The sequence below is a fragment of the Corythoichthys intestinalis genome, chromosome 11, assembly GCF_030265065.1.
Source record: "Corythoichthys intestinalis isolate RoL2023-P3 chromosome 11, ASM3026506v1, whole genome shotgun sequence".
Classification (NCBI taxonomy): Eukaryota; Metazoa; Chordata; class Actinopteri; order Syngnathiformes; family Syngnathidae; genus Corythoichthys; species Corythoichthys intestinalis.
In genome coordinates, this window is record NC_080405.1 from 22,172,769 (window position 1) to 22,197,391 (window position 24,623).

At 37.6% G+C, this 24,623-nt stretch overlaps 1 protein-coding gene across 8 annotated transcripts; it reads right to left on the reverse strand.

Moving 5' to 3' along the window:
* Nucleotides 1-218: 218 nt before the first annotated feature.
* On the reverse strand, nt 219-24,561 carry stx3b (syntaxin 3b). Of its 8 annotated transcripts, XM_057850032.1 has the most exons (12): nt 24,163-24,561; nt 11,164-11,238; nt 10,982-11,081; nt 10,395-10,469; nt 10,145-10,215; nt 9,950-10,058; nt 9,793-9,866; nt 6,012-6,146; nt 5,324-5,434; nt 4,997-5,107; nt 847-927; nt 219-752 (listed from the first exon to the last, which is right to left on the reverse strand). In XM_057850032.1, exons 1-11 carry the CDS (start codon nt 24,190-24,192, stop codon nt 850-852), a joined length of 969 nt encoding a protein of 322 aa, XP_057706015.1. In that variant the 5' UTR covers nt 24,193-24,561; the 3' UTR covers nt 219-752; nt 847-849. The 8 variants fall into 8 exon arrangements, 7 of the variants coding, with proteins under 7 accessions (XP_057706015.1, XP_057706010.1, XP_057706008.1 ...); XM_057850027.1 differs by lacking the exon at nt 5,324-5,434; XM_057850025.1 differs by lacking the exons at nt 219-752; nt 847-927; nt 4,997-5,107 and adding exons at nt 1,038-2,567; nt 2,827-2,946.
* Between the last annotated feature and the right edge of the window lie 62 nt (nt 24,562-24,623).

The following is a 24,623-nucleotide window of genomic DNA, read 5'->3' on the forward strand; positions in this document are numbered from 1 at the left end:
GCCCACTTAAAATGAAGAGCCACGGGCAGGCAGGGAATCCTTGCAAGTCTTCATTTCCATTTCTCCATTTCCAAATACTCGTATGATGATATTGCGAGACATTTATTTGCACCCGAAAACATATATATATGTATATGCAAAAATGTTTGCATGGATTAAAATTTAATGTACTAAACTGAGAAAAGTCGAAGGAACGACACATACACCAGCTGGTACAACGAACAGCTATCGTTTATTACATAACACACTTTTCTGGGTTGACAGGCAGCCAAGGAGTGAGTTACAACTCATGACCAAAAAAAAAAAAAAAAAAAAAAGAATAAAAATAGAATTGCACACATTTTCAGAGTACGCACACACGCACAACACAATCACACACAAATCATGACATTTGTGACATCAAACAAGTCTTAATACTTTTAGTTGTCAGTGAAACGCGTGTAATCTGATTTTTAAATCCTTACACAGGACCAAATTAATCCCCGGCACGAATTTTATAACGTTCAAATATTACTCACAATTTAACCATTTTAAATGTGGGACGTCTTCTTTTTGACCACCAGAGGGTAGTACAGCGTTGAAAAAAAAACTATCTGGCAAAAACACGTCCTGATTCATACAGCAATTAAAAACAAACAAACGAACAAACAAAAAAACAATACATTGAGGGGCAGGTACATACCAGGCAGGGACACATTAAAAACTGTTTGGATTCACTCAATTCAATCAAGGTGACAAATGTTTGAGGAATCCTTTGAAGCAAAAACACCAGACAAAGACATTTTCTATTTAGAATTTAACATTTAGAAATTTAGAATTTAAAAATTTTAAGTTGATGCATAATACCTCTTATGAGAAGAAGCTGTAGAGATAGGAGAAGACCACGATTCCAATGATGGCACAGCACAAAGTTATCATCATCTTTTTCTGCAGGTACGAGCAAAAAATAATAATTATTCGTGCATTTGTTACTAATTGCATGAGGTACATTGACTGGGAATAAGGAGAACGAGGGGGAAGATGTGTGGGTGTGAGTATGTGTGTGTGTGTGTGTGTGTGGGCAGGGGGGCTTTTTTTTTTTTTTTTTTTAAATCACATTACAGAAAAAAACCCTACCTACAGTAATTATTCATAGTACTTAACCATAATAAAGTGATCCAAATGTGGCAATTACAAGGAAACACAAATCTTTTCAGAAAATAACTTCAATTTGCATGAAAGTACTATATCCGTGAATGTCAAACAGTGTATAATCACTCATTTTTCCTTGTTAAAGGTGACTTCAAGCAATCTTTTATACAAACGTAACATTCAGACTGCAATCCAATGAAAATGTCTTTTAATGGCAGATGTTCCTGATTACACTGTGCAACTGTTCTACTCATTGATGGCTGTCACCGAGAAGGCCCACTGCACAGAAATCTGTTCTGTTGGGACTCAGAAACAATTTTTAAAGCTAAAAACACATGCAACCCGACATCAAATTGCAGGAATAAAACTTTGTTGAGAATTATTTTTCAGTGTGTTGTGGCTGGTGCCTCACAGAACGTTCACTGCTATGAATGATAAGTACAGTGTTAACCAGATCTTTGAATATCGATTGGAAAAAAAAAAAATCCAATGAAAATAAATTTGATAGGGTATGTCATTTTAGAATTATTTGGTCAATAATCAATCAACTAATTTCAATAAAACAACACCCATGTGACAGGAAGTCACCAAGCAGGCTACAGCTTTGAAATGTGTCCCTTGTGTTTGTGCAACTTTATTAGCATGGCGTTTATCAACAAATAAATTCACATACATTTTGAGTACTGTTAGTACCACTTGTGGCCTTTGGCATAAAAATGTTCACCGGTAATCAAATGGATTTTTTTTGTCTTTCTCCTTTTACGGTATGCTTGTTTGTTGTACGTTGTGTATGATAATAAAATTATTCAATTCAATATTCAGGGCTCAAGGTTGGCAACACACAATACGGAATAATCTGACAATTCGTGTAAAATTCACAAGTTTAATTACAGAAACAAAGTGAAAGTGCTAAAACTCCCAAGAACCTTAAAATTCCCAGTACATTGTGAAATGTGTCAAAGGCTCATAAAAGGCAAGGCGTTTCAAAAAAAAAACAAAAAAACAAGTGGACCGAGATATACTTTAAGAAGAGTGCCAGGTCCTTAGGTTTTTGGGCATTAAAAGTCATTTCCCATCACTTGATACTGAAATGATGCGCAACAATGGAGTGGCAGTACATTGATGAGCCTCATGTTAGGTTCCGTCTTGGGTTTTGTTTTGAGGCAGGGAATAAGCTCAATAGAATTAAGGTCAAAATCCCTTTAGTTTACATGCTTCACTGATTTTCTCATTCCTCTAGACATTGAACAAGATAATGAATGAGATTTAAATACGGTACAGCTGCGATAAGTGTCTTTTCTTTGGTTTTTACGCAGGGAATGGATGGAGTGAAGATGATCATGATGACTGAGGTCCTGCTATAGAGTCTGTGAGAGGATGATGGCGAGGAGGATGACAACAATCACCGCTATGATGACACCGATAATGATCATCTTCTACAAAGAGGGAGAACAACATTAGGGCAAGGTCAAATCCTCAACTTGCATAGGAGTGGCAACTCAGTTGCCGCAAGCACCTTTACTTGTTTGTTGAATAATTGAGAGAAAACACCCACCGCCCACAACCGTCACACCACAAACACTTACAGCAAGTCATCTACACACAAAGCCTTAGTGGGAGAGCCAACCCATGAAAACCCTTGTTCAAAGAAGGCTGAACTCTTTGTGAGAGATTATTTGCTCCCGAGTTACTCACCCTTAGCAATCGTCTTACTCAAACATCTCGTTGGTTGCGCGTCAGGCCCACAGACAACCCGATTATGAGAGCTAGCAGGGCCAGCAAGACCAGAACAATCAGCACTACATACACCAATCTCTGTTGAGAAGTACAGATGGGGGGCCCCTTCAAAAAAACTTTCCACCATGCAGTGCTAGGCATCCTGTCTGGTGGTTCTTGTGTACGTCACGGTATGAGTTTTTGCGATGAAACATGAGACGTAGTTCCTCAAATGGTGGCCTTCATTCTAATGGATGTCATGCTGCAACTAAATGTATGACTCCCTTTTTGCCCTCCAATTGCCATTTTGAACTTTTATTATCATATAGCTTAATTAATAATAAGATAATTTAGCTTTAGTATGTCAGAAAGGTAGCAGAGTAAGACATCATTGACAAGTTTGAGATAAAATGCTGCTCTGTGTTTGGCCAAAGCTGCTGAACACTTCAATTAATCTCCCTCATTAATATTATACTTTCCTACTGTGTAAAATATTACCGTAATACAATTATAAAAGGTTCAAGTACCAATTTTAAGGTACTCACCCTCATTTAAAAATTCAAAATTTCAGGTGCTAGATTTTTCTAGCAACAAAACCAACACTGAAAAATGACATGATAAATCAACCCTCCAATTGTTGGAAATTAGCGAACCTGATGACTTTTCCCCCTTAAAGAAAAAAAAAAAAAAAGCCTTGTGGGAATTTTCTATCATGAACATTTGAAACGTGCTGCAAGAGTTTGCATGTCTCCAATTCCTGAAATAAATGCTAAAACTTGCTACTGAGGCAGATAACAGACAGCATTGATTTGTTTTTGCTCTGATTTCTTTAAATGAGGAACAGAGCAGAAGAATAGCTACCTATTTTCTATGAAAGATTACTATTGTGCTACATTTTCAAAATACTCCTTAATGTTGATATTCCATTTGTTTGTATCTATATTTAAATAGGAGTGCATTTCAGAATATTGCTGTTGTGAAAATATTACATAATTACAACGTCTGAACTCTGATCATTTGTGTCACTCAGAAAATGGACACCTGGCAACCATATGAGGAAATGTGATATTAAAGATAACGTGTAAATTCAAAGAACCAATAACAGTGACTCATAAATTGTAAATCTACAAAAGAAAGTGGGTCAGTTTCAGTACATGAACTTTGAGTTCGTAATTCTTCCTTCTTAAAGGAAACAGTCCACATCAAAACACCCATCAAAGAATGTTAACAATATCATACATATAAGTTACACTCCATTTAATGTCAAAATTTGCAAATTTCAACGAATTGTTAAAATACAGGTACACAATTTTATCACTGATGTTATATACCTTCTCAAATTAAGAGCTTTTAAAAACACAAGCTTAACAAACAACAAGCAAATAAAAATTATAGAAGAGAGGATAGTAATGTGTGTGTGTGTTTATGTATGTGGTATAGTTAGGGGTGGTCTAGTTCTGTTCAGGCTAGGTTAGGTTGGTGGGATCACAGAGGAACAGGCAGGATCACAGTAAGGGTGTGAGAAAGGCTACTGATCTCCCAAAAGCATGCTTAAAGAGGAATTTGCCTTATATGCACTTTTCTTGTACTATCAGGATGTTAGGGAAGGAAACTGATAAATGTAACTATTACAGTAACCGCATGTGTGTGTGTATCATAATGTGTGGTGGTAGAAAAAAAAGGAGTTCCTGACATGAGGCTATAAGTTTAGTGAAGTCAGCATTTTATTTTGCCCATCCCAACTTTAGCTAAATAAGGTCCCCGAAAATATTGGAAACAGGATGCAGTGGAGGTTTCTATCCTGAAAGAGAATACCTCTCTGATCACATTCGAAACGTAGAAATTATTTTCATTGCATAGGCAGGATTTATGATACAGCTCTCGTATCAAATCTCATTGTGATATAATGAGTGTAACGGTTCTTCATAAGATTTTTTTCAGTCTTCATTTCAACAACAAAAAGTGTTCACAATACTGTTCAAACGGTTGACTACATTGTCAATATTAGCCTTACTGTTGTGCTATACCATGTGGCCACCTTCATTTTATCATATTCATTGACAAGAAAAACAGTATTCAAATGACTGAAACAAAATTATTTCCATGCTTTTGGGAAACAGAACCACTCATTTCCACAGCGGTAACTCACGCGTCGAGCCTCTTGCTGAAACTTTGCGGCTTTCTTAGTGTCTGCAACGGCTCTCTCGACAAAGCCCACCGATTGGTCCATGTTGCTCTCAATCCTGTCAATCATTCCACCCTTTCGTGGCGCACGGTTCCCAAAGCAGTTATAAATAATTAATTAATAATAAATACATAAGAAGGCGCACGTTGAGATGGAGTGTTAACTGGTGTGTGTGTGTCTAGTCCTGTGTGTTGTGTAAAATCAGAAAACTGGCATGTAGAATACGTGAGTGGGGGGAAAAAACAACAGGAAGTCAAACTGATAGATAATCAGTTGGCTGTATGGCATTACCTTACGTGCTTTGGTCTGGTACCTAATAGCCTTTTTGGTCTGCTCTTTAGCAACCATGACGTGGTCCACTGACTTGGAAACATTCTGTTCTATGTTGTCTACTATGTCACCCTGAAAAAATCAGAAAAGTCAGTTCGGTAAAGTTTTTTTAACAAGCAAAACAAATGATGCATAAGGATTCAATACATTTTTCGAATGTATGCTTTCTATGTTAAAGTCAGAAAGAAAGAAGAGTTTCTAAAGAAATGGTGTAGTGCGAATTGTATACGTCCCTTACCTCATAAGGAATTTCTCCTCAGAAAGCATGGTGCAAGCAAATATATTCAATTATACAGCATGTGTCATTTATATGCAAAGAATCATGTGACTATGAAGGCTAGTGTGAAAGCTACTCAGATGCTAGGTGTCTTACAATTTTTTTTCCTGTTGACCCACAAAGGATGAGTGATGAGGTAAAGTTGGTAATACACAGTTAAAGAAAAGGTGAAAATGTCATGGCGCTGGAAAAGACAGAAGGGAGATCAACAGTCAGAGCACGGCACAGGAGGTACAACAAGCGGAAACAAGCTGAATGTAGTCAGGATGTACACAAATCAGAGGGAAAGACACCAAAGAAAGGATATTGTGATGTAACCAAAGATGAAGCTAAGAAAGACAGCTGGATTTGGATTGTGGGGCGGGGGCATACCTGGTTCTCCACGAGCATGGCGATGTCTACGAACATGTCATGCAGCTCCTTGATACTACTTTCCAGACGAACAATGTCTTTGTGCCGGGCTTCTATCTCACTCAGGGCTTGTTTGGAAATGCCAGAGTCCACAATCTGCAGTCAGTACAAAAACTATAAGCGCACACTCTTAATTAGTGGTTGAATATTTTTATCATAAGAACCTCCTAAAATACTTAGTGTTCGTCATGATGGTGGAGAAACTATCAGAGCATATCTATTTCATATCAAGCAACTGTCATAGTTTGAGCATTTATAGTATTACAAAACTATACCTGAATAATGAGTCAATTAAAATCTAATAAACATTAGAGCCAAGAAAAAATGAAATAAAAATGTATTCAATATTTAAGTGCCTATGACAGCAAAAAGCATGTTTATTTGAAGCAGTATTTTATGCTCCTGAACTAAATGGACCGCTTAGATTTGTGTGGAAGCAATCGTTTTATTTATTCAATTTTTTGAATCCCGCGCCATGAAAATGAGTGACTTCTGGCTCAGGCCTCGGGTTAAGGAAGAATGCGAATATGACGTCACCCGGGTCAGCATCTCACAACACAGCCATTGCATTATAGGATGTAGATGGACTGCGGATTCAGCTGATTTTGCGGATTAATTTGTTTATTTTTCGCTTCACGCCAACCCAATGTGCTGCAGGCTTTTGTTGCTGCACCAGAGAGAGTGGCGTGAGGCTTTTTGGATTTCCAAAAGATTCTTGTTCACCGCGATGAGCAAAACAAGTCCGACAATCAAGAGACCATTGGACGGATGACTAAGTGAGTAAGCTTCGTGTTTTATATTACGTCAGATACTGGGATCATGGCAAACTTTTTTATAAGGAGGCGGCTTGTATTTTGTGATAATACTACTCCTGTTTTGTCAATATTTTCGGCATTTCCCCTTCTCTCCCCGGCCACGAGCACTGCCTGCCCGCCGCCGTGTGCTGGCCGATCGGTGAAGACAATCAACATCGCTGTCGTGTGTGACATGAGTTGGGGTAGTTTTGTGTGATGTAATTTTCAGCATTTCCCCTTCTCTCGCCGGCGACGAGCACTGCCTGCCCGCTGCAGAAAAAACCTGGAAACGCTGCTCGGTTGTGGTTAGCATGTCGGCTAGCTTTCACGCGTCCTGCTTTGTTTACTCTCTTTCCTCCGTCTCCGAAGCCGGGTCTGGGAATTGACAAAAGCCTAACTCAGGTGGCATAAAATACCGTTCGGGAGGTGCAAGAAGTCTACAGCATTATGCAGTAATTTTGCCCTGTTGTACTGAATAAATGCAGTTTCAATATTTCATACTCCGTTTAGCACAAGACTTATTTGTCATGACCATATCATTTATTTAGCATTTGGTAAAAAAATGCTTAAATAAAAAGAATATCCTGTAAAAATATTGGACAGATTGAAACAATGACATTTTGCTGCTCTCTGTCGCAATTTTCCTCGTTCTGAATCGTCCCCCTCAATGCGCTGAATTCTAAATCAGATAAAATCATGAGTTTACAGACGTCATCCCCCAACTGTGAACACTAGAGCACCTTTATGACAGGTGGGGGTAGACGTCAGAATAAAAGACTAATTTCTTCTCACCTGCGCTTTGCCAAATTGTTGTACTAGTATATAGTCGAATCGTCTCAAAATAGGATTGAAATTCACATAATAATGCTGTTTAAGATTTTTTTATGCTGTCACAGGTACTTTAAATATACAAATGAGTTAAAGAGAACTGAATTTCATGATTTCTTCATAATTGTACTCCAGAGGAATCTGAGCCTGAGTATTACAACAGAATCATAACTTTAAATGTTTGGAATAAAGACACGATCTTGTTATGGAGTCACTCTTCACAATAGCAGTGTAAACCCGCACAAATGAACGATATCCTTTACAATATGTCACCAATTAAGCTTTTCCAAAGATGTTGCTAATTTTTTAATGTCAGATATACTGTACATTGAAAATGACTATTCTACTCTTTGATTGCAAACATGTAATGAATCGAAACCATAGAGTTCATTATTTTGTAAAATTAAAATTGTGAACAAAAGAATATTTGAGGTCTAATGTTGAGACTTAAAACAGCAATGCGTGTTTGCGTACATTATGTAGAATGAATTATTCAAATGCGTTTGGCTCGTTTTATTCTGGTTTTACCCAGATTATGATTACCCTGATTTTACCTCATTTTGCACACTGCATAGCATACCTATATGTTATACATATTTAAATGTATATATTGTATTTTCATACATTACATAATTCAGATTTTTTTATTCTATTTTAGTTAAGTATTATTATTCTTTTTACATTTTTATTTTATTGTTGTGTGTTCCTTTTTACGGTTATTGGGACTGAAAGATCCAAGCATTTCACTGCCAAATTACTTTATGTAATTTTTAGTATGCGACTATAAAACTTGAATTATAAAATTCAGTGTGGTGTTTTAGTAGAGCTTGGAACGAAATAAAGTTACACGTATAACGAGATTCATTATACTGAAAATAAATTAATGAATAAAATAATGAATCATGATACGAAAGCCCCTCTGGAACGAATAATTTCTTGAGGTACCACTGTAGTCATCTAGTATAACCAGTGTTGTTAATAACGGCGTTACAATATAACGGCGTTACTAACGGCGTTATTTTTTTCAGTAGTGAGTAATCTAATAAATTACTTTTCTCATCTTGGCAACGCTGTTACCGTTACTGAGGCGGGAAAGGCGTGCGTTACTATGCGTTACTAAGTTGGTTGAATAAAAAAAGTCAGAGAGACGGACTCACGGAGACGAGAGAGCAAAGCAGGAGTAGGGAAGGCGCCGTTGCAAACGCGATGCTAGGTGGCTCCAATAATACCTGACTGTAGCCTACAAACTACGCCCACATGATACGGTAGATATCACATATTATAGAACTAGATGCAAATCGGACACGGCTGCATTGACAACATGTTTTAAGGACTACATGCGTTACTAAACAGCGGCCATCTTAAAGCAGTAGACCTCTCAGGAAGGCTCTGTTGTAGAGATCCTGCCTAGCGAACCCACTTTTTTTTTTTTTTAAATCTCAAATGGTCCTAAATCGGCAAAATTTTGACTTAAATCTATCTTTAAATTATGAAACAGTTTTAAAACTTACACATGTTGAAAGTAGACAGAAAGGAACTAATGCAATAGCGGAAGCAATTTTAACAACTTTAACGGTTGATTCACAACTTTAAATGACTTCCACACATAGCAAAGGTTACTATCTAGTTATCGCAATACCCTTGTGTCTAGTTAAGTGGAGGGTAAAGAATTGGGCTAGGGCCAATTGTCCCAAAAACCCTTTAAACTTCACATTGTGTAACCTTTTTTTTTTTTTTTTTTTTTTTTTTTGAGGAAAAAAAAAATAAAACATGAAAATGATCACTAGTTACTTTGCCAAGTAACTAATTACTCTTAAATTCAGGTAACTGAGTTACTAACGCAATTACTTTTTGGGAGAAGTAATTTGTAACTGTAATTAATTACTTTTTTAAAGTAAAATTAACAACACTGAGTATAACTAACAGAAACGTCCTGTTAGGGTTTCTGTTCTGATAAGATTCAGTGGTCAACAATGCGAACAGACTTTTTTGCTCACTAGACCAAATCCAAAGCTAAACATTAACCAGTCGTTTTGCGTTTTAATGAGAAAGGCAGCTCGACTTGTGGTAGTTAATGAGCAAGGCAAAGTGCAACACCACATTACTGTAACCACACTCACCCCTGCAGTAAACACAGCGGCATTGCCGCTCTCCAACATCTCCTCAAGTTCATCATCCGTCGTCGCCTTGCCAGCTGCGCATAATTAGCAGTCAAATTGTTTCAGACAACCAAAACCATCACATTGCTGTCCAGAATCTGTACATGGCATCACTCACTGATTTCTAGTTGTCTCTGAATACGTCCTTTACTCCTCTCCCTGAAGTCCACCTGGGCTTCATTATACTTTGTCATGACCTCCACAAACTTCCTAGACAGCACTGCATGCTGGGAGACAGCAACATAATTGTGACGATTGGGAAGGAAGAGCCATTGACCATTCAAAGTCCCATTAACAACGTTATTTACAGTACCTGTGATTTACGTATCCGCATGTCAGCTGACACCCTCTCCTGTTCTTCCGACTCCAGATTCCTCTCAATAGCTGCAGGACAGTTCAGATTAATCATTCATGGTAAAAGGGTTCAAATGTTGCATCAATTATAAATTAAAATTTAAACAATGATGACAATCCCGTGATGATGATTGTATAAAGAGTGCACAATCTGAACCCAACTCACTCTTAATTTACATATACAGTATATGTGAAAGTTGCAAACTCACTTTTGAGTTTATTTCTTGCGTTGTTTGCCATTTTCTTGATGTCATTGGTGATTGCCTCCAAATCATCTTGCGTTTCTAAAAGGAACATACGTGTTAAACAGGCACTCAACTGGAGTTTACCTTCAAAAGTTTTAAATGCAAACTACATTTATCAGAATGATAATAGTAATTTTTAAAAAGTGTTTCTTTGTGGCTACAGAAAAAAGCAGCATTCTCAACAGACACATTAGGTACACCAACATGGGCTAAACTGCATGACTGTATACACATTAGGTAAACCAACATGATGGGCTACACTGCATTACTGTGGACATGTTTTAGAAAATTAAAATTAATGGCACATAACTAAACGTATATAGTACGTGGTACATCAGTATCTTACGTTACAACCACATTATTACATTTACTTTTAAGCATCTATTAAAGCTCTTTAAACTCGAATTTTATCAGTGCACCAAATAAGGAGAACAATTATTGAATTTCTTAACAATGACAAAACCATACAAAAAGTATATAGCATAATATCTAAGCGGAATATGTAGGCAAATCAAATGGCATTACAATTAAACAGTGTCTAAATGTCTTACTCTGATCTGATGTGGGAGCAGATAGAATGACTGAGAAAAGCTTTTTGACCTCAGCAACATTCTCATCAATTTTCTCAATGCTGTTCCTGATGTCTTCGATCTGAAGCATACAAAGCAAGTTAAGTATGTCACTGTCGAGAAATTAAAGAACTTGCAGCAAAATATGAACTTTGAAAGTTCACCTGAGTGAAAAATTCGTCCATGAAGGCTGCATTGTCCATAGCAATCTCCACTTCATCGTCATCTTGATTGCACGTCTGAACAGCAAAATCAGAGCAATTGTCAGCAATAGCAAACCAAAGCAAGTGTGTGAAGAATATCCAATACTTAATAGGATATTTACATACAGTAATAGGGGGCATGGCTGTCTAAGATCTTGAGATTTCTTCTTTTTTTGCTGAAAAGTATTTGATCTAGATTGTTGTGCAGGCACCAAATTTAGTTCTTCTTGAGCTCATTACTCAATCAAATGTTCAAACTTCCTTACACCTTTTAAATCCACTACAGTACATTTATTCATTCGTTTAACAGAAGTTAAAATCCTCTGTGTAATACAATTTAATGAAATCATTAGGTACATGATATTCAGTGTTGTCACTGATTACTTAAAAAATTACTGATTACACCCCAAAAAAGTAATCTAGTTACATTACTGAGTTACTTTGATAATGAAGTAATAAGTTACTTTAAAAGTAACTTATCAGTTACTTTTTACCAATTTTTCTCCTTTTGCTGCCTCAACATAAAAATAACAGAAAAATGTCATCGCGTGTAATTGAGTTTTTCACATAAGGCTTAATCTTTGAGTTAGCGGGGGTTTAATTAGTCGATGGAGTTCATTTCCACCACCATTGACTCGCCCTACCTAGTTTAGCCATTCCGGAGCCCTAAAACTAACAAATAACTGACAAACTGCACGAAATTTGTTTAAATCAACTCCAACCACTAATTAAACCCCCGCGAGTTAACACAATGGCTGAAAGTGGCAACACTTAAAAAAAAAGTCGCTAGTACTTCATCTACCTAAAAGAAACAGACAGCCGCGAGTAAGTGGAGGAAGGACAGCAGACGTGCAAGACATGCTTGCGGAGGGTGGTTGCAAAGGGGGCGGGGGGGGGGGGGGGGGGGGGGCAACACCTCGAACATGATTTCACGTTCATGTGACCATCATCTGTCACTTTATACAAAATTTAAAGTAAGTCAATGCTGTCATTAACATTTCCCAACATTGACGAGAGTTCAGCGTGTTTACAGTAGTGTGTCCAGCGATGGTAAAACAAATACTATAAAGTAATGTAGGCTAGTTAGCATGCCAAGATGGCGAACTAGTTTCCTCTCACCTCACCGCTCCAAACTTAACCCAGAAAAGGTGAACACGCTCACATTCCTGCATCATAACTTGGACTGAGAGAGAAATATGTAGAAAATAAGCAAGTCTCTAAAAATGTTGAGATTAAGCTTTAAAGTCAGTGAAGTGCCTGCAATTTATATATACAGTAGGCTATATATTTTAAATTTTATTTAGAAGTGTTTTTACTTTTTTTATGGCAAATAATAATTTTTGTTCTTGCTCTAATCTTGAGCAACTTGAACTGTGGCTTGTGGATATAGTCTATACCAGGGTTCACTAAATCCGGACTTCGGTGCCACTTTTCCTGACGTGTTTCGTGTCGTGTTTCCTGTCTCCCTCCTCCAACACACCTGAATCAAAATAATCAGGATCATTATCAGGCTTCTGGAGAGGTTGCTGATGACATAATCATTTGATTCAGGTGTGTTGGGGGAGAGAGACGTGGAAAACACGACAGGAAAAGTGGCACCGAGGTCCGGATTTAGTGAACCCTGGTCTATAAGTTCTATTTTAATTTTACTTACAATATTTCAGGTATTTAATTGTTGTTATTTTAACATTATTTTTATGTTTCAATTTGCAAATATGTTGTGGGAAAAAAAAAAATCGTTTTTTTTTTTTTTTTTTTTTTTTTACCCATACATATCAACACATTTTAGACCTATAATTGCAATACCGTGATACCATGAAACCGTAAAGTTTTTAAGCGTTCCTCCAAACCAGTTTGTCACCTTAAAGTTTAAGGTGTTTAAGGCTTAAACAATTGCTATACATCTGAATAACAACATACAGTACATCAAGCAGGATTCACTGGTTTTAGTAGATCGCATGGGGGGACATTATTGTAAAAGTGCGGGTGAAACAAATAGGGCATTCTGGAAATGTGTTGTCCCACAAGGTGAACAGCCCAACAGCTGACTGCAAGACCATGGTGGACTCCAATGAAGCATGGCAAGTCAGTGAACATTTTCTTGCATTACATGGCATAACAGGTGAAGCCACCTTTTCTTCAAGACGTACTGTACATACAAGTATTACAATCCAACTACCTCAGTAAACCACTCAATGTTGTTAAACACATCCTCTTGAGCAAACTAACCTAAGGCTAAAGTAGCTGAGTGATTCTCATTAAGCGAGCCTGAACTATCCTTTTGAAGATTTTAGGGATATAGTCATTCATTCCTTCATCTTCTGAAGCACTTGTTCTCACAAGGGACAAGAGTGCCAAAGCCTATCCCAGCTAACAGCAGGCAGGGTACACCCTGAACTGGTTGCCAGCCAGTCGTCGGGCAGAGAGAGACAAACAACCATTCATTCACATATTACACCTACGGACAATTTGGAGTGTTCAATCAACCGTCATGAAAACCTCCTAAACTAGTTCATTTTTAGTTGATAGATGATTACCGTATGTCTGTTATGTTGCTCAGTCGATGATTTGTCACCAAAATAGTATTTTTTATGTTTTCTTAACTGATTTTAGAGTCGTAAACTAATGACTGTAATGGGCCCATGAGACGCTCTGATGTTTTCATCTCAATACAGAATCATAAGTATTCAATTCTATTAAAAAATATAAAAATGCATTTAAAATTTAGCAGATTACGATAAATTATAATCGTTTATTTTGTATGCAATTTTTTTTTTGCTAAATCTAGTGTCTAAGCATGCAGCTTTCATTATTGTTGCACTGTGTTCATGGTCCCATCAAAATCCTTAAATAGTTATTCTGACCCATAATGTTCTACACAGAAGGCAAGACAAAAATTGGCTACAAAGGTAAGATTGTTTGGCCTTTTCTGGTATTGTTAAATTGTTTTTTTCATGTACTGTACCTACTTCCCCACTATAAGTGATCTTTGCCATAATGTGTAATATTAGATGTTTTTAGACATTAATTAGAAATTTTACTGCAAATAAAATATTAGGGAGCTCAAACTGTTGATGAAAAAAATAGTGAGTCATTATAGCATTCAGCTATTTTAAGCTGGGTTAGGTAAATGTCCTTCATTACCGTAATCCATAGCGTTCATGAGAATCACCCAGCCAACACAATATACACAGAGAGGGTTGTAAATTAGTTTAGAAAAATAAGGAAGTTGGAAAACATATTTACTACTTTTGTGTGTGCATATGTGTGTGTGTGTGGGGGGGGGGGGGGGCTGAAAGCTTGAAAAAAAATGTTTGTTTTCTAAAATGCTAAAATCGTTTCATTTTTGCCAGGTTCTCGACTAGCAAAAAAATAGATTCTATATGAATGAATATTCCACCATGGTGTATGACTCAATTGTTAAGTCACATACAGCACCATTAAAATACTATTGTAGAGGTAGCACGATTATTTAAAAACGATCGGTAATCAAATTATTCAACATATTTTATTCAGTTAAATTCAGAGGATTTGGACAATTTGAAGTTAACTCTGAATTCTGCCCTCCATGAAAGCAAACTGAGTCTTTGTTTAATCAAAATAAGTCGATTGAAATAGTTTTTAAAATATACACACAATGAGCAACATTTTTGCTTACATTTTCCAAGCTGTCAATTTGAAATAATGTTCTGTATTATAATAAATGGATGAAATCTTAATTATCGATCATTACAACAATCTTCACTTGCAGCTCAATGGTATTGTGCTGAGACAACATGGATGGAGCTACCTCATTAGGAGCTTTGAACCAGATACACAACACCAGTCTGACCCTGATCACACCAAACCCATCTTGCACGCTTGAAAAAAAGTCACAAGGTCAGTAAACACAGATGGCACAGCAGGTTGAACAGACAGCTCTCAGCAATGTTGATAAATTGCATTGCCAAAGTAGAGGAGCTCAACCTAATTTAACCAACAACCTTTATTCATAAAAATAAATAAGTCATGCAGAGTTAAACGTAGGCAGTGTAGTGTGACACTGGTCTTTCAAAGGTTCCCATGCAACAAAGTATATATAAGAAATGTTGCTATTACTGAGTAGATCCAGAACTAATTTGGATTGCAAATGAAGCTTTGAAATTTGACTTTGGACCTATTGTGGCAGCTGTAAATGCATACAGGAAGAGTAAGAGGTTTTTCATTTTTCTGCTACCTCAGCAAGTCAAAGAATATGAACCTCGAAGGAAAACGTTTTGAGGCATAAGCGAGCTAGATAAGAGCAAGTGCTCACTTCCTTCCACTGCCCTTGACTCAGCAATATGAAGTAAGGAAAGGAATGCTGTGCATTAGGCATGTCCCGATACGCTCATGTGATCAGAAATTGGGCCGATCGCGCCATTTTTTAGAGGATTAGGATCTGGTGAAAAGGATCGGGTTTTTAATTAAAAAATATATTTGTTTTTCTGTTTCATGCTCGTAAAGCGCCATAGTCTCTCACCCTACCTCCTGCTCAGCAGTGCAGCCAAGCTGTCCGGCTTGCATTTGGTACTAAAGTTAACGATGATTGACAGCTTTTTATTGATCTTGCCAGAGAAGTTTGGTAGCTCTACGATCAAAGGCACACATGTGTCAATCATCGTTAAACTTTCGTAAGTGTGCTGTGGCAACTCATTGTGTAAGTCAAAGTGTGAGTGGATTTGAGTGGACTCACTCAATGAAGCATTTAATAAAAGACAAGCATTTTCTACGTTATTCTTGTTTCAAACAAAACACAAAACACTTTTTTCATGGCATCAGATCAGGACTCTGTATCGGCAGATTCTTAAAATCAGGTGACTGACTCTGTTGCAAAAATATGCGATCGGGACATCCCTAATGTGCATGATGAACGTCAGATGTCTCCAGTAGCATTAGAATAGGGACCAAAGGTGAGTATAGTAGCAAAAAATTTTACTCAAGTAAGAGTAGTGTTACTCCAAAATAATATTACTCAAGTAATCATCCAAAAAAATTTACAAGTAAAAAAGTATCCATTGAAAAGAATACTCAAGTAATGAGTAACATTGTAATTGCTTATTTTTGTCTGATTTTTTTTTAAACATTTTTTTCTCTCATACACGCTTATCTATTTGAACTGTTATTATAATAATACTGTACAATAACCCATTGCATAAGCACATTGTGTCAAAGAAATACTTAAAAAAAAAAAAAAAAAAATTGAATTCCTGCAAGAAAAAAAAAAAAAAAGAAACATTATTCGTCCAAAGAGCATGTATGCCCTCTAGTGGAGAAAATAGTTCCTAGTTTGAATAGTGAAAAGTTCTTTTGTAGTCCATGGTCAATCGGTGCCAAATAAAGACTGGAAGAGAGTTTAAAATCCGAGCTGTCAGTCATGTTGAGGGCAGCGCTCTATGTCAAATACTTCATTTTTTACAGTGCTTTAAAGACGACACTTGATTGAATAGGCTGGCACGATCACAGAACGGCAAGCTTGCGTCTGATTGGTTTAACGGAGTCATGTGATTATTTTTGCGACGTCTCAATGGTGAAATTGGTAGAGCTAGTCTTGGTATCGCTGCCAAAACAATAATAAAGCTAATTTGTAGAATAAAGAGGAAAAATGTAACGACTCTTGTGTAGTCCAAAGTAGCGGAGTAAGAGTATCTTCACAAATTCACTCAAGTAAAAAGTATTGCTTAGTAAAACTACTCTTAGAAGTACATTTTTCTCAAAAAGTTACTCAAGTAAATGTAACGGAGTACATGTAACCCGTTACTACCCACCTCTGATAATGACAACATAGATCGGGGCTGACGCATTTACCACTTAAAAAAAAAAAAAAAAAGAACGGAGGATGAGGGTCGCAGTACTTAGGGAATTTAAGCAATACATGCATGGAGATGACCACACAAATTCTACAAGGTGAGGCACAAACCAATATTCGAAACATAAAGCTTGTTGTTGTGAGAGATATTTGTCCAACCACTGTGCTGCCACATGTGCATTGTACTGTACTTTTTTTTTTTATTAATGACACTACAATTCCAAAGGACGTTTTACCTAGCCTTAATAATGGTAAATGGTGTTATACTTGTATAGCGCTTTTCCACCTTTCAAGGAGCTTATCATCCAACAAGCTTTACAATGGCTAATTAGTAGTTACTGTGATGTTTGCTCATAGGACATTGGCAGTTTCACATCAAAGAAACATTACTGGACCTTTGAATGCATTACAAGTATACTTAGCTGTCCAAAGATTAACCCTTTATTGTACTATACTGGAAATTGTATTTGACACCTGTACTTGAGACACTGTCAATCAACTGTTCATCAAATACACAATAAAACATTACAAATGTAAAAACCACAGAATTCCATCACATGAAAATTATTTCCCTTATCTTCTCTGCCACTCTTTAAAAGGTGCTAAATCGCCAGACTTTGTCTCCAAAGCACATGACGCAAGAGCAGGACGCAGAGGCAGTGACACACATCTAGCGAAAGAATGCCACAATAACATATGGTGAGACTCACAATTAGTGTTGTGACATTATCAAATTATAGCAGATATCTGTTAATGCAGTAGAAAGTTTTGATAATGGGATTTGAAAAGTGACTTTACACATCTTTAATTTTAAAATGTTTAATTTTATATGACATGGATCTTGGTGCTTGAGTCGATACTGCTTTGAATGAGAGTTCATTCTAAATGCTTCGGTTCGATAAGATGGTCTTTTTTGGTGTGGACTACTGAAGTAGCTGGGGGAAAAATGCCACAGAGATGCAAGGGACAGTTGTGAACTCAATCATTTGATGCCCACCTAACTACGCATTTTTGCATGTGTCAAAGATCCCTCATTACATCACCTATGATGGCTCCCTAAGTTCTATGTGACCACAGAGCTTTGTCACAAATGCCGACTCCTGTATATTAGCAGTTCAGCATTGAAGGCTTTTAAGTAACTACTTGAGGATATTTTTGTGTAGCCAATTCTCTATTATATGTATATTTTGAATTATACTAAGTGTTGTTATATAAATTGTTTAGAAATGTTTCTGAAGCATTTGTGTCTGGATATGTATTTATACTCAGCCTTAACTAAACTAGAAAAGGTGCATCAATCGATTGGCTGATCGATGGGTACAATTACATAAATTTGGGGACATGGTGATAGTTTGCTTATTAAAAGTAAAACCGATCTCGTCAGTTAGCCACATTAGTCCGTTAACATTTGGTCTCAGACATAATTGGTCATTGCTATGCGCATATAAGTGCACTTGTTGAGTATATTCATACTTTTGTGACCCCAACATAACATTTGCAATTGTAAGGTTTACCACTCTTTATTGTGTTAACGTGGGCAGGAGTGAAATTTGTACTGTCATTACATATATCGTCACTTTGTAGTATTTGTTTTGCGGCCTCATTCCTCAGTCTTTCCTTTGTGAGTGAATTCAGTCAGTTAATACCAGTTTAGTGAAAGCTCACATTTGGCGGACAATCTCACTGTTGCAGTACAGTGGTGCCTCTACATACGAAGTTAATTCGTTCCAGGACCTTGTTTGTAAGTCAAAATGGTCGTATGTCGAGCAGGATTTTCCCATAAGAATACATTATAATTCCATTAATTCGTTCCACAGCCTGAAAACCTGCACTAATTCCTTAATAAATACTGCTGTTACCATTGCAAATAACAATTACAAAGAGCAAAACAAATACATTATGAATGAAAATCGGAATAATAATAGTAATAATTATACCTGTAATAATGTGACAAATCGGGTTCTAATGTGGCGGTTGCTGACAGCTAAGTGAGCGAGAGTGCAGTTGAGATATTACTTTCTCTTTTAACGTCCTGTTGTTGCTGGCAGTTGGAGTGTTATGTTGCACAAGTTCTGAAATGAATGATTAAAAACCTGACAAAGCCTGCGATCTCTTCGGCGATGGTAACGCAATAATAACTGTCACCTTAACTTATAAAGACTGGCGAACGGAGGTCAGAGGAGTTTTGTCAAGCAGTTCACAGACGTGCACCCCACGCTCATATTTTTCCATCTTCATTTCAATGGTAAGCTTTTTTTTTTTTACTTTACACAAAACTGCTGAGTTTCAATTTTTGGTAATGAAAATTATAATTTAGCAGTTGGGAAAGTTGATAATTTTCCTTTTTTTTTTTGTTTTTTTTTTGTTTTTTACATGTATTATTCAATGTTTTGGCAATTAAAAAAACAAACAAACAATAAACATTAATTGGAATTTGCTGTTGTTTATGAAAAAAATTGCGACCTGCAAAAATCTAGATCGGAAGGTAAATCTTTTCCAAACATTGGTGATTCGCCAGAAAATTGTGATCTGTACACCCCTACAAACTAGTTTTCTGCTAAAGCAAAACTCCACAGTGGATGGCAGGAGAATGATGTGTGTATAGGTGGAAGTCCCACCAACATACATACTTACTCATCCAATCAAATAACTGCAGCTATGTTACATTTGTAGTTGGCAGTAGCAGAAGAAGGGTACTAGGACGTCTGCTTAACTCTTAATAGCCAAACTAGGACTAATCATTGCATCAAAACTAGTAGTCTGTAAGAACATCTCCAAACCAACAGGCCAATTTGTCACAGTGTAGATATTGTGGCTTGGGCTCACCAAACACCGATGCACTAACTTAGTAGGAGATGGCAGACGCATCAGCAATATACCTTTAACTCCGGCACTGTGCTGTGCCGTCAAGTCACCTGACTGCATCGTTAAATTCTTTTTAAATTGTCATTATCAGAATTGTTGACTTCTTCGTACAATTACTGTATATTATGTATCTGCGTGCTTGGAAGGAAGCAGTTTACTACGCCATATTTTTAAAAGGTACAGCGATATTTTTTAGATTTGTGTTTGAATTGCTACATAGGTGTTTTGACATCACAGTCGTCAATTTTAGTGATATACTATTGATAAAGGGCAGTATAAATCACATTTACTGTTAGAGTTAAATATTCTTAATTATTACTGCTACACCACTGCTTCAGTGGTGTAGCAGTGTAAAGTTCAGAATAATTTTAAAATGCAATGAATTTTCCACTTTTTTATGATGTTTTTTTTTGTTTTTTTTTAATGTGATGAATTTCACATTGAAAAAACACATTTCGCATTAAAAGTTTCCACCTTGGGAAGTGTTTACTATTTGTAGATAATCTCTATTCGTGGTCAGGCTAGGTCGCAAGTGTACAGTGCTGGCCAAAAATATTGGCACCCCTGCAATGCTCAATCTCTCCCAGAAAATGATTGCAATTACAAATACTTTGGTAGTAATATCTTCAATTATTTTGCTTGCAATGAAAAAACACAAAAGAGAAGGTAAAAAAAAAAAAAAAATCCTTATCACTTTACACAAAACTCCAAAAATGGGCCAGACAAAAGTGTTGGCACCTTCAACCTAATACTTGGTAGCACAACCTTTAGACAGAATAACTGCGAACAACCGCTCCCGGTATCGATCAATGAGATTCTTACAATGCTCTGCTCAAATTTTAGACCACTCTTCTTTAGCCAACTGCTCCAGGTCTCAGATTTGAACGGTGCCTTCTCCAAACTGCCATTTTCAGATCTCTCCAAGGATGATCTATGGGATTCAGGTCTGGACTCATTGCTGGCTACTTTAGTAAACTCCAGTGCTTTCTCTCAAACCATTTTGTAGTGCTTTTTGAAGTGCGTTTTGGGTCATTGTCCTGCTGGAAGACCCAGCTTTCTCACACTGGGCCCTACATAATGCTGCAAAATTTGTTGGTAGTCTTCAGACTTCATAATGCCATGCACATTTACAAGCAGTCCAGTGCCAGAGGCAGCAAAGCAACCCCAAAATATCAGGGAACCTCCGCCATGTTTGACTGTGGGGACAGTGTTCTTTTCAATGAAGGCCTTGTTTTTTTCCCTTTAAACTCTATGCTGATGCATTTTCCCATCCGCACGATCTTTCGTTGAAATCTCTCATCAATTTTTCTTTTCCGTCCACATCTAGGGAGGTCAGCCACAGTGTCATGGGCTTTACACTTATCGATGACGGTAGACACAGGAACATTCAGATCTTTGGAGATGGACTTGTAACCTGGAGATTGCCCATGCTTCCTCACAATTTTGCTTCTTTAGTCCCCTGACAGTTTTTTGGTCTTCTTTTCTCCATGCTCAATGTGGTACACACAAGGACACAGGAGAGAGGTTGAGTCAACTTTCATCCATTTTAACTGGCTGCAAGTGTGATTTAGTTATTGCCACCACCTGTTATGTGCCACAGGTAAGTAACAGGTGCTGTTAATTACACAAATTAGAGAAGCATCAATGATTTTTTCACAGGGTGCCAATACTTTTTTCTGGCCCCTTTTTGGAGTTTTGTGTAAAATGCCCATGATTTAACCCCCCCCCCCCACACACACACACACACACACATTCTCTTTTGTGTTTTTTATTGCAGGCAAAATAAATGAAAAAGAATTTATTTATAAAGAATTTATTTCCAAAATTAGAGTGGAAAAGAAGTATTTGGTCACCTACAAACAAGCAAGATTTCTGGCTGTCAAAGAGGTCTAACTTCTTCTAACGAGGTGTAACGAGGCTCCACTCGTTACCTGTATTAATGGCACCTGTTTTAACTCATTATCGGTATCAAACACACCTGTCCACAACCTCAGTTACTCAGTCACACTCCAAACTCCACTATGGCCAAGACCAAAGAGCTGTCGAAGGACACCAGAGAAAAAATTGTAGACCTGCACCAGGCTGGGAAGACTGAATCTGCAATAGGTAAAATGCTTGGTGTAAAGAAATCAACTGTGGGAGCAATCATTAGAAAATGTAAGACATACAAGACCACTGATAATCTCCCTCAATCTGGGGCTCCAGGCAAGATCTCACCCCGTGGTGTCATGATAACAAGAACAGTGAGCAAAAATCCCAGAACCACACGGGGGACCTAGTGAATGACCTACAGAGAGCTGGCACCAGAGTAACAAAGGCTACTATCAGTAACACAATGCGCAGTCAGGGACTCAAATCCTGCACTGCGAGACGTGTCCCCCTGCTGAAGCCAGTACACGTTCAAGCCAGTCTGCGGTTCGCTAGAGAGCATTTGGATGATCCAGAAGAGGACTGGGAGAATGTGTTATAGTCAGATGAAACCAAAATATAACTTTTTGGTAGAAACACAGGTTCTCGTGTTTGGTGGAGAAAGAATACTGAATTGCATCTGAAGAACGCCATACCCACTGTGAACCATGGGGGTGGAAACATCATGCTTTGGGGCTGTTTTTCTGCAAAGGGACCAGGACGACTGATCCGTGTAAAAGAAAGAATGAATGGGGCCATGTATGGAGAGATTTTGAGTGAAAATCCGGGGCATTGAAGATGAGACGTGGCTGGGTCTTTCAGCATGACAACGATCCCAAACACATAGCCAGGGCAACAAAGGAGTGGCTTCGTAAGAAGTATTTCAAGGTCCTGGAGTGGCCTAGCCAGTCTCCAGATCTTAACCCCATAGAAAATCTGTGGGAGTTGAAAGTCCGTGTTGCCCAACGACAGTCCCAAAACATCACTGCTCTAGAGGAGATCTGCATGGAGGAATGGGCCAAAATACCAGCAACAGTGTGTGAAAAGCTTGTGAAGAGTTACAGAAAATGTTTGGCCTCCGTTATTGCCAACAAAGGGTACATAACAAAGTATTGAGATGAACTTTTTGGTATTGACCAAATACTTATTTTACACCATGATTTGCAAATAAATTCTTTAAAAATCAAACAATTTGATTTTCTGGGTTTTTTCCCCACATCCTGTCTCTCATGGCTGAGGTTTACCCATGTTGACAATTACAGGCCTCTCTAATATTTTCAAGTGGGAGAACTTGCACACTTAGTGGTTGACTAAATACTTATTTGCCCCACTGTCCGTATTTGCCTAATTTTACCCCCCCCCCCCCCAAAAAAAAATAATAAAATGAAGTTCTTCATAAACATAAAACATTCATGACATATCCTTAGGCGACTATTTTAAGATAATGTGGATATGTATAAGGTCTGTGATATTGTGCAATGTGCATCTTGACACAGAAACATTTTCCTCACAAAATGGCAATACAATGGAGAAAAAAAAAACAAAAACAAAAAAACACTAATTATCATGGCTACATGTGATCCAATGAATTTAAACACATTAACTTCCCAGCATGCTTCAGCTGCTATTTGTTCTTCGTTTCCCTGAAAAACTGGCCAGCTGTGGGAGACACAGAAGCCCCAGGTGATATCGCAGTAGAACTACTTCAAACACAACAAATATTTGGTCAGGACTTGGATGTAGCTATGGCAACACATCCCGAATTGGTACATGACACAGTAAGATTAAGGCCTCACCCCATGTTATATTGGCTCATAATCACCCATATTTGAAGTCATGTGAATCCTAAGGAAAGGGAATGAAGCCACATTTAGTCCACCTTTGTTGCGTTTTGTCCTGTTGGTGCTGTAAGCAAAAGTCACTTCATCCTAACTTGAGTTTAACAATCATCAAGAGGAAGCAGCATTTAATGATGTTTGAATTAAAATCCAGAGCCAACTATCTGATCAAGTGTAAACCAATTATATTTAAAATGGTGTATTTAATTGATTAATGACACGAGTTAATCATATCCTGGACACAGACGATTAAGGGATATACCATGTTGTATATCGCTTAACATACAAATTGATGACAACAAATCGATCATTACTATTGCATTTGAATTTAGTCCCGACTGCACGACACATTTGATACTTTAATTATTTTAAAAAGCTATTTTTCAGCTGTGAAAATTACGTGAGGACTGTGAAGATGTCGAACTTCTGTTTGCATTTGATATTTTCATTGACGCAGGGCAGTTTTATGAGCTGTGAAATAACAAGGTTTATAATTACAAGAAAATGTTGCATTCGACTCACCGCTCTCAGTTGCTCCAATCGGTCCTTCATCTTTGAGCGTGTAGAAAGAACACCTCAAATCCAAATAAATATACCGAAATAAAGAACACTCGCCTCGGTTTCTCTTCTCAGCCAGCTGGCGAAGCAACTAGCTGCCCGACATGAAACCCACCGCCAGTGGCCTTGAAGGCGAATTTAAACTCCTCAAAAGTCCTGTCAGGTTTGTTGGGGGAAAGTACTTTTTCTCAAAACCGGACTCCCCTCGTCGTTTTTCCACACAATATGGCAGCTGGGTTCGAAGCCAGTGCTCTCTCCTGTCTAAATCTCCTCGCTCAAGGGATTAAAACAACAGTTGTGTAGAGCTGTATAATCTGTCTCCACTGGCCACCGCCGGTAATCATTCTAAAACGCACTTTCAGACTCGCGCATGCGCAGATTTAAATCTCAGAGCACAATGAAGCCACGCCCACAGACACCTGCGC